General features: G+C 45.7%; 1 protein-coding gene across 1 annotated transcript in view; it reads left to right on the forward strand.

Annotated features, from left to right (window-relative positions):
* The window catches only part of cacna1ia (calcium voltage-gated channel subunit alpha1 Ia), a 185,158-nt gene extending 169,796 nt beyond the window's left edge, over nucleotides 1–15,362 (forward strand). Inside the window, exons 23-28 of the mRNA XM_048617377.1 lie at nucleotides 871–1,209; nucleotides 1,902–2,048; nucleotides 3,278–3,415; nucleotides 8,548–8,728; nucleotides 10,997–11,175; nucleotides 14,124–15,362. Of these exons, the coding sequence (XP_048473334.1) occupies nucleotides 871–1,209; nucleotides 1,902–2,048; nucleotides 3,278–3,415; nucleotides 8,548–8,728; nucleotides 10,997–11,175; nucleotides 14,124–14,801 (1,662 nt within the window). The 3' untranslated portion in view covers nucleotides 14,802–15,362. The remainder of the gene's footprint in view (nucleotides 1–870; nucleotides 1,210–1,901; nucleotides 2,049–3,277; nucleotides 3,416–8,547; nucleotides 8,729–10,996; nucleotides 11,176–14,123) is intronic.
* Nucleotides 15,363–15,783: the final 421 nt, after the last annotated feature.

The raw sequence follows: 15,783 nt of genomic DNA on the forward strand, positions 1-15,783 counted from the left end.
TTACATAACACCTTTACGTATAAAACCCATTTATATAACACCTTTACATATAAAACCCATTTATATAACACCTTTCACCACTTCAGCCTGTCCCAGCGAACATTACAGTCCATTAAGCATGCTGAAGTCATTCTTGTACAAGATGTGGCATCTGCCTTGCGCACAGCAAGATCCCACACATGGCAGTAAGTTGATAACTTAGTAACTAGCTTGAGGGGATGAATAAGAACTCAGGGCACCAGTGGCGTCAGGACTTTCCACAGCCAGCGGAGGGCTCAAACATGACCTCGCTTTTAAAGATGCCATTGGAAAGACAGGACCCCTGGCAGTGCGGCCCTCCAGCGGGACTGCCCCTGGAAGTATCAGCCAACTGACTGCCTCATGGGCAGGAGCAAGACACAGAGCAGCAAAGTGGGACGACGCTCAGAATGATTTACCTGCAGCCAATCCCTTGACCCACTTCGACCAGGAAAAGCCAGGTAACACAGTCAGTTATCGAAAACAGCCAATGCTGGAGGATCACAGCGGATCAGGCAGCATCTGTGGACAGAGAGCGAGCTACAGTTACAGCTCCTGATGAAAAGCCATGTAGACTCGAAACGTTAGCTCGCTGTCTCTCCGTGGATCCTGTCTGACCCGCAGTGACCTCCAGCACTTCTTTTTGTTTTCAGTGCAGATTCCAGCACCCGCAGTAATTTGCTCCCACAGTCAATTATCAGGTCGCTGCTTATGGGATCTTGCTGTGCATTTCTGGGCACTGTGCTCCCCTGCAACACACTGGCTGCGTCAAAGAGCAGCTCAAAGCCCGTGGGGTGGGTCTGAGAGGCACTGAGGCCATTCCTTCCTAACCCATTCTTTGTTTTTGGCCAGGACACCCTCCGCGATTGCTCCAACGACGACCGTGGTTGTTTCAGTAACCTCCAGCTGATCTCGCCACTGTACTTTGTCAGCTTTGTGCTGACGGCCCAGTTTGTGCTGATCAACGTGGTGGTGGCCGTCCTCATGAAGCATCTCGACGACAGTAACAAGGAGGCCCAGGAGGACGCTGAGTTGGACGCCGAGATTGAGATGGAACTGGCCCAGGGGTTCTGCTGCCAACTGGTGGGTCCATCAGCCCCGGGGGGCAGCGCTGGGTCCGACAATGGCCCCAAGGGTCATAAGAAGAAAGCAGAGAGACCAGACCCAGGGAAACACATCTCACCTGCACAGGTAACCACACGTTAGCCTCTTGAGAGGCTCGACCCCATCCAGGGCCTTGCAGCTGCTTTATGGGAATTCTGTCCACCCTATCCACAAACATCCCACTCCCCCCACCACCGACACTCAGTCGCAGCAGTGTGTACAATCTACAAGATGCACTGCAGAAATTCACCAAAGATCCTCAGACAGCACCTTCCCAAGCCTCGACCACTTCCATCTCGAAGGACAAGGGCAGCAGATACATGGGAACACCACCCCCTCCAAGATCCCCTCCAAGCCGCTCACCATCCTGACTTGTAAATATATCACCATTTCTTCACCATCGCTGGGTCAAGATCCTGGAATTCCCTCCCTAAGGACATTATGGGTCAACCCATAGCACATGGACTGCAGGAGTTCGAGAAGGCAGCTCACCCCCACCTTCTCAAGGGGCAACTAGGGATGGGCAATAACCACATCCCATGAACAAACAGGCAAACCAATTGTTTATTTTTACCTACTTCCATCAAAGCTTTCTAATCTCCCCTCTTGTTTACATTTTACTTCTGTCACATGAATACACCCAATGTTGGCAAAGCTCAAAATTGGACAAAGTCTTTATAAACACCCAATATGTACACAAGGCGAGCAGAACAATCATTGATAGAAAGTTGTTCTGTCTTAATTAAAGGATTATTTCCTGTTTTTCTGTAACACTGCAGGAGAACCTGTGGCTGGACAGTGTCTCACTAATCATACGAGATACTTTTGAGAATGAACTGTTGATGATTGATAACCTCTCTGGATCTATCTTCCACCATTACACCTCTTCACCCACCTGCTGGAACTGTCACCACGACAAGCATGAGGTTACCAGTTTGTCTTTTGTATTTTTATGTTTGTGTCTTTTCAGTGATTGTTTTATGTTCATGGCCCTGTTTCTGGTTTCCCCTGACAGGTGGAAACCTCCTGCCCTCACCAATCCCACTGAACTCGTACATAACCTCAAAAATCTTCGCTTCTGTTGCCCCTTAGGCTTAACACGTTAAAGGCCAATCCTCCCTGAAAGGAGATCTCACACTCAGCCCGGAAGAGGTTCTGAAGTATGATCGTCGCTTCACTAAAGTTTTACCCATGTGCTATCAAATGCATTAAGAATCACCAGAAAAGCTCAGCAGGTCCAGCAGCATCATTGGAGAGAAATCAGAGTTAAGGTTTTGGGCCAGGTGACCCATCCTCAGAACCGTTCAGAGGAAGGATCACTCCACCTGAAACGTTAACTCTGATTTCTCTCCAATGATGCTGCTGGACCTGCTGAGCTTTTCCACCAATTTCTGTTTTTGTTTCTGATTTACAGCATCTGCAGTTCTTTCAGTTTTTACATTAGGGACCATGTCCTTTATTCTGAATCTTCTACAACTTCCATCATCAAATGCCGCTTGTACAAAGAGGAAGGTTAAAGACAGTAATTGTTATTATAGACTAATGATTCCCTCATTCATGTGACATATTCTGCTAGCTGGGGGCAGGTTAGCTGAGTTGGTTGAACAGCTGGTGGGAGATGCCAACAGCGTGGGCTCAATTCTTGCCCCTAGCTGAGGTTACCATGAAGGACTCTCCTTCGCAACCTCTCCCCTTGCCTAAGGCATGGAGACCCTCAGGTTAAACCCCCACCAGTCATCTCTAATGAGACAGCAAGACCATGAGAACTTTACATTCTGATAAACAGTAACATTTTTATCAAAACTATCAAGCATTCCTTTGTAACTAAATTCATTACATAGAGTAGTACAGTCTAAAGGGTAACCATTTATATTTAAAAGTGCTGTCCCAACTTGCCCATCCTCACATACTCCTGCAAATTTTCCCCCCTTTAAGCGTTTATCCTGTTCCTTTCTGAAAGTCACTGTTCAACCTGCTTCCCATTCCAGATCATAAAAACTCACTGCATTACAAAAGGAATTCGTCGTGTTACCTCTGCTCCTTTTCCTTTAAAAGATTGCAGTTCCGAATGAAGACTTTCCATCCAGTTGGTCTGGATAGGGTCGGAAGCTACGAAGCAGTTAGTAACCACTCAGGACTCATTGTGTCTTCCCAGGTTCACCTCGCTGAGACAGAAGCATTCTCCCTGACCTCCGACCTCCTCTCGGACAAATCATCATCAGTGGTTCTGGCTGATGACCTGAGCTCAGATGACAGTGTACCCCACCTGCCCACCAGGGGAAGTGATGAAAAGGTATGTGAAAGGCGAGAGAAAGTTATCCTCTTTCCAGTCAGAGTGCCAATCTGCTGCCAACGTCCTGGCATGGCTTTATGGTTGGGGCATGGATCTATCAGGAGTTGAGCTTAAATCATTTAGCATCAGTGATACCTTTCCTTACCTTGCATTTATATAGCGACCTATCACAGAAATGTTCCACAGTGGTTTGTGCTCAGTTCATTGCTTTGAAATGTTATGCGCGCAGCAAGATCCTGCAATCTGTAATTGGGAACCAGGTGACCAGTTTCTGATGGTCTTGCTTGAAGAATCTCTGATCTCCTGGTGCACTGTCAGTGGTTTGGCTTCCTCCAACATCCTGGGTTCTGAGCAGAAAAAAAAACAAGTGACACGTTTCTGCCAGGACCAGGAATGGACCTACATTCGGTTCCAGTCTAGTAAAATGAAATTCTCTCTGTTTTCAAATCCCTCCATACCATTGGCCCTCCCTATGTCTATCACCTCCTCCATTCCCACAACACCAACTCCAGCCTCTTGCACATCCCAGATTTCCATTGCTCCACCAATGGTGGCTGCACCTTCAGGTGTCTGGGCTTTAAGATCTAGGCCCCACACACACCCCCTCCTGCATCACCCCCACCCCTCCAAACCTCTCCATCCAGAACTGTATCTTCGACATGTTCTTCAAAGTGAACCTCTTTGGCAGAGCTTTTGATCAGCTGGCATAATAGCTCTTGTATGCCTCGCCTCCACCACCTTAAGTCCAGGGATGTAGGCCTGGTCTCTCTCTTGTAGCTTCTCTGCAAAGTTTTCGCCCCAGGTCTGGTTCCGTTCCTGGACACAGACAGCTTGTACCGGACCGTGGCTTATCTCTTGCATCCAGAATGTCTCAGGAGAGATTCCTCCTCCACTTCCAGCAGCAACGGTATTGAGGCTACATCCACTTCAGACCCTGAGACGGAGCGGGAGCACCTGCAGGCCTTCTGGCTGTTCTGAAGGGCCAGGTATGTTTTGCTCCTGCCCCGTTTGCGAGGTAACTGCTCAGGTGATCCATGTATTAGTTCTGGACTGTATCACCTACCCAAAGTCACAGGACCCGATCTCGCATCAACCTCACCTCGCACCATTCAGCGCTATTTCCATGGTTCCGGCACCAAACTTCATCCCCTGAACTAAAAACTGTCTCTCTTGCTTAGAGCAAGCATTTGGCCGGCACCGGCATTCCTGCTGCTGCTTCATCCTCTCCCCAGGTCTGGAAATATCAGTTTCAACCTGGTGTGCAGTCTTCTTCACATCAACTCTGCTGGAGCTATCCCTCTTGTTGCGTATGGGGTGGTCCTATCATTGAACAGGAACCAGGACAGTTTGGTATCAACTGATGCTGTAGGCTGCTTCTTTGAGACTGCCTTCAACATTTGGACCAGTCTTTCCACTAGACCACTGGACAATGGGTAGTATGGAGCTGTCCTTATGTGCCAAATGCCATTTGACTTTAGGAAATATTCAAATTCCCTGCTGGTCAATGACGTCCCATTGTCTGTGGCCAATACTTTGGGAGTCCATGTAGCGCGCATGATGCTCGCAGCTTCTAAATCATTATCCGGCTTTTCCGAACAAACTTTATGCATGTCCAACCACTTTGAATGGACGTCCACAATGACCGGAAACATTGAGCCCATGAACAGGACCGGCATAGTCAACATGCAACCAAGTGCAGGGTTTACCCGGCCAATCCCATCAATGTTGGGGTGCTGTTGGTGGCAAGTTTTGTCCTTGTTGGCACTCTGGGCACTGTCCCATCAATACAGCTATATCGGCATCCAACTCTGGCCACCAGACATTGCTTCTTGCTACTAGCTTTATCCTAGAAACCCCTGGATGAATCTGGTGGAACTCAGCCAGTATCTGGCAGTGACCTTTACTCAGGACAATCATGCTTGCTCCCCACACTAATGTGCCATCCTCTACAGTGATCTGGTCTTGCAGGGTCCAGAAAGGTTTCAGTCCTGGTTGCGATGGCCCCTCTGTCTCTCCCCCCGTTACCACCAGCTGTTTTAGTTTCGCTGGGACGGGATCTTTTTGTGTCCACAATCAGATATTGTCAGCGGTGACTAGAATGGTTTCCAGGAAGTTTAAAACCAGAATGGACTTTTCCAGGGGAGGCACTGCTGATGGAGTATCTGCCCGTGGGAGACAGCTTAACGCATCCGCATTAGCCACTTGGCTTCCTGAATGGTGTTCTAACTTGTATACACTGAGAATAAGGGCCCAACACTGAATTCTACTGGAAACTATGGGCTGCACTGCCTTGTCTTCCTTCAGTAGCCCTAGCAGGGCTTTGTGATCTGTTACTATGACAAATTCCCAGCCATAAAGGTACTGGTGGAACTTCCTCACACCAAAGTTGATCGCCAAACCTTCCTTCTCTAGCTGGGCATATTGGCGTTTAGCACCAGCCAGTGTCTGGGAAGCATACACTATTGGGCGTTCCTCTCCATTGGGCCACCGGTGAGCCAACACTACCCTGATCCTGTACGGGGAGGCATCGCATGTCAGCACCACATGTCACTTCGGATTGTAGTGGGCCGACACCTTAGACAATGATAGCTGCGTTTTCACTTCCCTGAAGACTACTTCTTCGCCACACAACCATTTCCAAGGCTGAGCGTTTATCAACAGCAGGTGTAAGGGTGCCAAGACGGAGGCCAGGTTACATAGGAACTTTCCATAATTATTTACTAACCCAAGGAAAGACCTATGCTCTGGTATAAACGTGGGAGCTGGGGCTCCGTTGATCACACTCACCTTATCCTCCAATGGGTGTAACCAGGTTTTGTTGACTGTGTAACCCAAGTAGGTCACTTGGAGCACTTGGAAAACACATTTTTCCCTTCTAAGGTGTGCACCTGCCTGGGAGAAATGTTTAAGGACCACGTCCGCGTTCTCCAAGTGCTGTATGTTGGTCTTCCTGTTATTAGTATGTAATCCAGACAAATGGCAGCCTAGGGTAGCCCTTGCTAAATGTTCTCCATGGTCCGCTGGAAAAGGGCACAGGCTGATAATACCCCAAACGGCAGCCTTGTATATTGATATAAACCCTTATGGGTATTAATTGTAGCTACTGCTGGGATTTCTCATCCAGTCACAATTGCAGGTAGGCATGGTTCATGTCCAGCTTTGTAAAGGACAAACCATCACCCCCCTGCCAACTTTGTGTACAAGTCCTCTATGTGAGGGATCGGGTATTTATCCAGCTCTGTTATCGTGTGCTTAAAATCCCCACAAAGGCAAACCAAGCCTTCAGGCCTCACAATCGGTACAACCAGTGCTGCATATCCTTCAAACTGCCCTGGTTGGATTGTTCCTTCGCTTTCCAGCCTCCTGATTTCTGCCTCTACCCCCAAGGCAAGTGGCACTGGGTGGGCCGTGCACAATCTCGGAATTGCTTCCTGGTCAACGTGTAATGTGGCTTTGCCCCCTTTGTTGGTCCCAAGCCCTTCCTGAAATATTCCTGGGTATTTCACTAGGACTTCACTGAGGCAGCCATTTTCTAATCGAAAAATGTTGAGCCAATCAAAGTGAATCTTTCTCAACCAATTCCACCCCCGAGTAGGCTAGGGCCCGAGCCTTTCACGACCGTCAGTGGTAACTGCACCAACTGCTTCTCATAGGAGACCAAAATCGAACTCATACCCTCAATCTGTAACGGTTCCCCAGTGTACGTTCTCAGTCTGGCTGAGGTCTTGTGCAAACTTAAGGGTTGGAGTCCTGAGTGAATCTTGTTAAAGACAGATTCTGCAACCACAGATACAGCTGCATTGTTATCGCCCTCCATGGGAACTGGGTGACCATTTAACCAAACATTAATTTTAATTAGTCCTGATTTGGATGTCACTAAGCAATTTAATTGTTCCAACCCACATGTAGGGGGACTTTCCAGGGTGTGCACTCTCCTGGGTCCCAGCCTAAGCGTTTTCTTGTGCAAGCCAGGCCTCAGAGGACTCCTTTACCATCTGAAGTCTGCATACCAGCAGCAACTACAACAGTGCACCAGCCCAGATCCTGAAGAACTGTTTAGCCACTTGGCTGAGGCTCGACTTTGTTGTGGCGTTCTGCTGTGGGCTGGCCTGGAGTCCCTCTGCTCAGGGCATGCCCTGCATGAGCCTCTGCAATTGCCTCCACTCAAGTGATGTTCCCAGCTCAGTTGGACAGGTGAGGGAGTCTACTTCCATTGGGATGCCCTGTAGTTCCCATGCTCCACTGGCCGCAGTTCCTGTCTGAAGTCCAGTTGGGCTTCAGCTAGTAGGCGCTTCTGCATAGTTACATCATTACTCCCACATACCAAACTGTCTCTCAGCATTATTCAGGGTTAACCCAAAATCACTTGCCTCTTCCAGCCGTCGTAACCTTGTCAAAAATCGTGATACGATTCCCCCGGTTCTCTAACAGCCGAACAAAGCCGACAGCATCTCAGGATCAGAGATGATTTGGGGTCGTAACATTAACCAACTCTGTCAACTCTTGGAAGGTTTTGGTGTCTGGTGCCTCTTGGAAAGTTAAGTTCCCTATAACAGGAAATGCTGCGGGACCACACGCAGTCAGAAAGACTACTCATTGCTTTTCATCTGCCCCAATGTCATCTGACTGGGAAAAATATCACATTCATTCCACATACTGGGCCCAACCTTCGACAGCAAGATAAAATGAGTCAAGCTTCCCAAATAGAGGCATGATGCCAGAAATGCTTATCCCAACTCCAAAATGACAGTTGCAAGCGAATTTCTTCAGTTATGTCCTGTTTTCTCCCATTACCACTGAAATAACTGCACAGGGGCCAGGTCCCATCACCAGGTCATCCTTTGTTCACTTGTGCACAGTACACTGGCTGTGTCCAGCCAGCTCAAAGTCAGTGCCCTGAGCTGAGGAGATTCTAAATCCCCTGTTTATATTGGTCAGCCAATTATATTGATTAGCCCTGGTTAACAATCCCAATCCAGGACCTTGGGGTCAACAAGGTCCACCTAGTTCTAATCACTACAGTGACTTTACTTTTAATTTATATAAATGGCAGCTTGCTAAAGGTGAGAACGATGGCTCAGAGCTTGAGTATGTTGCAAGGAAATAAGAGCGTACGTGCTTTCTGTTCACAGGAAGGAACAAATAATCCCAGTGTTCCTGAGAATGGCAGCACAAGCATCGTAACATTGAAGGAGACAGCGATATGCAGAACAAACTCACTGCCAAACAACAGCTACATTTCACATGTCGAGAATTCAGATTCAGGCCAAACAGTTCCAGAAACACAGCCAGAGCCCACGGAGCAGAAGGGTGGTGAGCACTGCACCAAATGTTGCTTTTATTTATTTATTTGCTGATTATAACAACCCACTCTGTGTTTTCTCTGCCTGCACGTCATTCAGAATGACGATTTGGTCTTAAAGGGACCACCCTCTACCTGGCAGTGAGTCCATCAGTTTCCTGAACCAAGTTTGAGACAACATGAGGAGTTAGGGAAAGGTGGTTTCCTTTTGAATCAGACCGAGGCTGTGTGCAGATGATACACCTCAGCCCCAGTTTGCTCATCGTCCATGTGTACTTTCCCGAGGTCTGCCCAGGAGCAGGGACCATCTCTGATTTGTTCCCTTTCCTGACAAGGGTACCAAAATGAACTGTTCCCTGTTGGAAAGGAGAGCTCTCAAGATGCACTGTGCAAGGAAACATTGTCAACACATATGAAGGCTGAGTCCCACACAAATTAAATCCCAACTCCAGCCTTCGCACCTTCCAGCAAGTTAGTAACTTGGAGTAATGACTGTGATTAATTTGTTCCATCCTTTGTCAAAGGATTCTGAGGTTAACTGCAATGCTCACATCTCCAAGTGTAACAGTGCTCAAACATTTTCAGTCTGTGTACCACATTCCCACGTTTATCAGTGTATTTACACAGCAATCACTGAAGGACTTTGTCTTTTATTAATGAATGCATTTTAATTTAAAACACTAGATGAGTAGGCACCTCTAGCATGGCTTACACTATTGACCTTTTATCCATTCACATCAAATTGTGGAGAGGGCTGAGCGCTGCCCATGAACAATAATGTTTTTTTCTTGAATGGACTGGTTTTGCAATCACAGAGACAAGTTCCATCCTATGCTGCTGACCTTCATTACATTGGACCAAGACTTGGTTAGAGATTTTAATGTACAAAATCCATGGATAAATGTTAAATTCATATTCTCATAAAGAAACGCATCTACTTTTGCAGTAAAATTTAGCCGAGCCATCAATTTCACACCAGCTTGATGTGTGAAACAGGATCCTATCAGAAGTGGGGCATGGATGTTTATGAACTGGCTCTGAAAGAGGATGTGGCTTACAGGGGCACCCAGTTCCTATAAGCTATGGTAGTGGTGTGTTCCAGTTCCTTCAGGAAGTCCAGGTTACAGTGACAACAGACACCGTTATCTGCATCAAAAACAGTAGTTGCTGGAAAAGCTGAGTTCTGAGGAAGGGTTTCAGAGATAGTAGGAACTGCAGATGCTGGAGAATCTGAGATAACAAGGTGTAAAGCTGGATGAACACAGCAGGCCAAGCAGCATCAGAGGAGACCCTGCTCCTATGATGCTGCTTGGCCTGCTGTGTTCATCCAGCTCTACACCTTGTTATTTCTGAGGAAGGGTCACTGGACCCGAAACATTAACTCTGATTTCTCTCCACAGAAGCTGCCAACCTGCTGAGCTTTACCAGCAACTTCTGTTTTTGTTTCTGATTTACAGCATCCGCAGTTCTTTCGGTTTTTACCTTTATCTGTGTGTTGTAGACTGGAGTTGCCAGGTCATTTGTCTCATTGCTGTTTGTGGGCATTTTGCTTTTGCAAATTGATGGCCGTATTTCCTACCTTATGACAGTGACCATTCTTCATCAAAATGCTCTGGAATGTCCTGAACTACTGAAAGGTTGTACAGAAAGATAAGGTCTCATGTTAGGAATGATAGAGAAAGATTTCAAGAAGCACAAGCTATTGGAATACTGTATTGATAATGTAAGGGACAAACAACGTTTGCCTATTGCTGGAAAAAAATCAAACTTTTTCATCTTGCACTCATCAGGTCAGATGTAGGAATACCAAATCTCAAAGGGAACAACAATTTATACTGCGTGAGAAAAGGCTGTTCATTGGTTGGTCATTTGGCTCTGATTGATCATTGTGTTGCCATGGGGAATGCATCATGGAATTATTGTCCTCCAGGTCTTTGTTTAATTCAAAAGACTGAATGCCTGGACATGTTCTTTTGGTTTGTGAAGGATAGAGGATCCTGCATCGGAATATATGTTGTTTCTAGACGTTAAGCCACAGAGAAGATTGTGATAGAGAGGAAGAGACCCCTTGACGTTCAAATTGCCCTGCTATGTTTCTTAATAATTCCCTCTTTGTCACCTGTCCTACCATCTCCTCATGCGGTTCAGTGTTAACCTTTTCTCGATGTCTACTCCGATGAAGTAATTTGAGGTGTTTTACAATATTTGAGGTGCTCTGTAAATGCCAGTTGTTGTTGTTATTTCAGTTGTAACTGAAACTCTCTTGTTGCTTCCCTCAGTGGCTCCTCTCCAGACTTCTTCGTCCTCCTCTTGTCTTCAGTTTTCAACCGAGCTCTTCCATCCTGCAAAGCTTTCCTCCACAGAGCAGGCTCACAGCACTCAGTATCCCAAGGTCTCTTCTTCCTCTTCCTGGGCCTTGCTACAGTCATCCAACATGGCCTGGTCCCTCCAGCGACAGGTAAGTCATAGATCCATACAGCACAGAAACAGACCCTTCGGTCCAACCAGTCCATGCCAAACATAATCCCAAACCAAAGTAGTCCCTCCTGGTTGCTCCTGGCCCATATCCCTCCAAATATTTCCTATTCATGCACTTACCCACACATCTTTCAAATATTCTAACTGTACCCGCATCCACCACTTCCTCTGGAAGTTAATTCCACACACTAACCATCCTCTGGTTTGTCCCTCGTATCTTTTTAAGTCTCTTTCCTCTCACCTTAAAAATGTGTCCCTAGTCTTGAAATCCCCCATCCTCTGGAAAAGACAACGCCCATTAACTCTATCTATACCCCTTATGAATTTATAAACCTCTATAAGGTCACCTCCCAAACTCCTATGCTCCAGTGGAAAAAGTCCCAGCCTATCCAGCCTTTCTGTATAAATCAAACCTTCCATTGCCAGCAACTTCCTGGTAAATCTCTTCTGAACCCTCTCTGGCTTAATAATATCCTTCCCATAACAGGGGGACCAGAATTGGTTGCAGTACTCAAGCAGAGGCCTCACCAATGTCCTGTACAACCTTAACATGACTTCCCAACTCCTATACTCAATGATCTGAGCAATGAAAGCAAGCGGGCTAAATGCCTTCTTAACCTCCCTGTCTACCTGTGATGCAAACTTCAAAGAATTATGTACCTGAACCCCTAGGTCTGTCTGTTCTACAACACCACCTAGGGCCCCACATTAACTGTCTAAGCCCTGCCCTGTTTGTTTTACCATAATGCAATACCTCACATTTATCCAGTCACCAAAACATAGGTCATTTTGACAGCTGGGACTGGGGTAGGTTAACAGAGGGGTGATTGAGCACAGGGCAATGGCCCAGGTGAACAAACATATGGAACTATTGGAACTCTGGAAGAATGTAATACAAGAATTCATGCTAAAGGGAGTGTTTGGTCAAAATTGATCCCCAGAATGTTTAATATGGTCTTTATCCCTGTCAAGAACAGTAACTTTTTAAATTTGTTTTAAATCCAAAAACCTAATTTTTTACTAAAAGGATGAACGCACAAGGTTCACAGTTTGAATCAAAATAATTTTACGAGATAACCAAAGCAAAGAACATGATTACTAGTAACTAGTAACCTTAACTCAAAGATGTTAAAAGTACACCAAACACTTATCTATTCTCTATTCTAAACTTCTTAACTGAAACTTCTTTCTTACCTATTTAATTTTCAGTAACCCCAGTCAAATCCTTACCAGAAACTGGCAGATTAGTCATTGGGTTTGAGTAGATTTGCATCCAAACTGAGATCTTTTTGGACCTTCCACTTGTATCCAGCAAGATTATACTTTCAGTTCTGCTCCAGTCATCCCACATTCAACATCAATATCATTGGCTTCTTCATTGCAGCCAACTTGGATAAGAACTTTCCTGGACCCAGTATTCTTTAAGTTTGGAGACTTGCATCTAAACCTCCCTCTTTCTCTCTTCTCAGCTTGTCTATCTCTAGCGGTTTAACTCACTGTTGGGAATTCTTCAGTTAACAAGAGTTGTAAACCCTTTTAGACAGCACACACAATTCCAAATGAACTACATGAAAGACGTGTTTCCTACAGTATGTTCACTCTAAACTAAAACAAAACCGTCCCTGAGACTAGAGACACACCCACAATCAATCTCCACCCCTATCATTGATATCTTGTTGACCTCTGCCATTCTATGGTTTATCTGCGAGGCAACCTTGGTCACCTGATCATTTGCTAGAAGCCAACAAATCATCTCTGAGAGAAAGTTGGTTATTAAATGACCATCATTCCAATATCGAATGCAGAGTTTTTTTTCCCCCCAAAACATATGGGCCTGCCTAAATAGAAGAAAGTATATCCTTTAGCCACACATCTGAAAACTGTAAAGACCTAAAAGCTGAAGGTCTTTTTGAAAGCAGACCTAAATGAGCCCAAACAGACCTGTAGACTGAGGAAGGGTCACTGGATCCAAGGTGTTAACACTGATTTCTCTCCACAGATGCTGCCAGGCCTGCTGAGCTTTTCCAACAACTTCTGTTTTTGTTTAAGACCCGTAAACTTGCTGAGTTCAGTCCATTGGAAAAGAACTTGACTTTTAGGTCTATTTTGGTCTATTCAAATCAAACAAAACATTTTTTCCCAGAATTCGTGAATGGAACTAAGTGGTGATTGTAGCAACAGACAGAGGCAAAGAATAAGTGCTGTGTTAATGAAATGCAAAATACTTTACAGATACCATAAGGTTTTTGAGGAAAGTAATGTGAACTCTATTCCTAGGCCAAAACGGGTTCAAGAGTTATTGGAATAGAACTGTGTGGAAGCAGGCCATTCCGCCCAACAAGTCCACACCGACCCTTCAAAGAGCATCCCACCCAAACTGACCCCCACACCTTAACCCTGTAACCTTGCATTTCCCAAACCCACCTCACCTGCACATCCCTGGACACTGCGGGCAATTTAGTATGGCCAATCCATCCTAACCCGCACATTTTAGGAGCTAAATGAATATTTTGCTTTTGGTTTTGAGGTGTTTCATAAAAGATCTTCGAGGTTCAGGTAAGTGTATCCAAAAACCGATAATTTCCTTATCCAACAGTGGTTCCGGGGTTTTCGGATAAGGGATTCCCACCTGTATTTATTAAAATATTATCTGAGAATTTCCACAAAGGGCGTGTTCACTTTATGAAACTCATGGCTCTGTGCAGAGAGCAGCACTTCAATATTTGTATAATAGCATCTTTGGGAAGTCAGTTATCATCTTGTGTGAATGACTGAGTCTCTGCCTGCACACACTGCTTATTGTTGATCACCGTCCAAGAGAAATTGGACTCTCCAAAGGCTTTCGTTGTGTGAAGTGCGAGATGGAGACAGTGTCGTCTTCACAAGAGTGTACTGGGGGCTCTTACAGTTGGTTGTATTTCTCCTCAGGTCGCCATAAGCGATACCTCACTGAGTGACGGCTCGGTGGATAGCCTTCAAACAACACTGGAGAACAGCCTGAGATTGGCGGTGTCACCTCAGTGCACGCTGGCTCTCCCCATGGTCTGTACCGCTCTGTCAGGCCAAAGAAACACTCCTTCCTTCACCCCCCCTCTTCGGATAAACACTCTCCAACGACGGAGGGGCCTCGGGCTTCAGATGATGAGGGGACGCCAAAGGAGCCAAAGCAGCGGGGGCAGCACCAGCCCAGGATGCACATATCAGGACTCCATGGACCCCTCGGATGAAGAAGGAATCAGCCACTCCCTGAGGGCCAACAGCGATCAGTCTGAGACACTGAGCAGCCTCTCTCTAACCTCCCTCTTCTCTCCGTCACGCTCTCCGCCCACTCCAATCAAAAAATGTAACAGCACAGGCACTTTGGACGCTGTCTCGAAAGGCCGGGACACCAAACAATTTTATACCGTTGACCAACAAGGGTTCTTAACAGCCCCCTCTTGGGTATCCGACTTCTGCAGGAATAACCATCCTGCTTCTGGCCTGGAAGATCAAGGAGCTCACCAGGAGACAGACACTGAGGACGTTAAAATAGCGCACGTGCGACCATCCTCCCAGATCCAAACTGGGCCTGAGTACAACGCCACAATGCAAAGGAAGAAAAGATGACTTTGCAGCATCCATTTTTTTTTAAATAATAATAAAAAAAAAGAGAAAGACGTACTGGCTGAAACACTTAGTTTACCTCATCATGTGAGAGTTATGCAGTCCAGCTATCTCGTGGCGTATGCGTGTACCGGATGAAAGGTCACAATTAATTCAACTCTTGGTGTGTGGAGTCACTCTCGAAACCTAGGCAGCAGAAATGCTATCTTTTTTTTTGTTTTGTTCTCCTCCCAACTTCCAAAATCAATGAAGAATGTAACATTAGTTGATAATAACAGCCACTAAGATCCGAACAAGGGTGGGTGAAATTGATTTCGGAGAAGGTTCTAGAATCCCCTCAGTGCATTAAATTGAGGGTGGGAGGAATAGCTCCAGTTAGGCTTATCAGTGTCATGGTGACACAGTAGGCCCTAACTCCACAATGCCAGTAAGCTAAATAAATGATGATGTACATTTTCAGGTTGCTGTGAGGAAAGAGACGGGGGAGTTAAGACTTCAGAATAAGCAAAGATAGATCACACTGACACCATTTGGGATTCAATAACGGAAGTCTATTTATAAAAAAAAAACCATTCAAGCTTGTTGGAAAGAGTTCTGTTGTTGGAAATTTTGGAGAGATTGCTTCAAAGAAGTGTTCATACAAATATTATTTTTTTAAACATTTGTTTATTTCCATTTTATTTAAATGCATGCTTTAAATATTTGGTTTGTGCCAAATCAGACTTATTCTTCTAGATGTACCAAATGTAATATTTATACAAAAATAATATATTAAAATATGTCAAGCCTGTAATTTTTGTAAACTTTTGCGCCAGTTCCAAGCGAATCCTGAGCCCATGTTTCACATTGAGGGCTCATTATCAAAAGGAGGTAGGTGGGTCTCATTGAATATCAAACAATCTGACAATGTGAGTCTTTCCTTTCTTCTCTGGGTTCAAGCACAGCTTGTGTCTTGATGCAGTCAGTTTGACCATTTTGTAACTCG

The sequence above is a fragment of the Rhincodon typus genome, chromosome 37, assembly GCF_021869965.1.
Source record: "Rhincodon typus isolate 14 chromosome 37, sRhiTyp1.1, whole genome shotgun sequence".
Lineage (NCBI taxonomy): Eukaryota > Metazoa > Chordata > Chondrichthyes > Orectolobiformes > Rhincodontidae > Rhincodon > Rhincodon typus.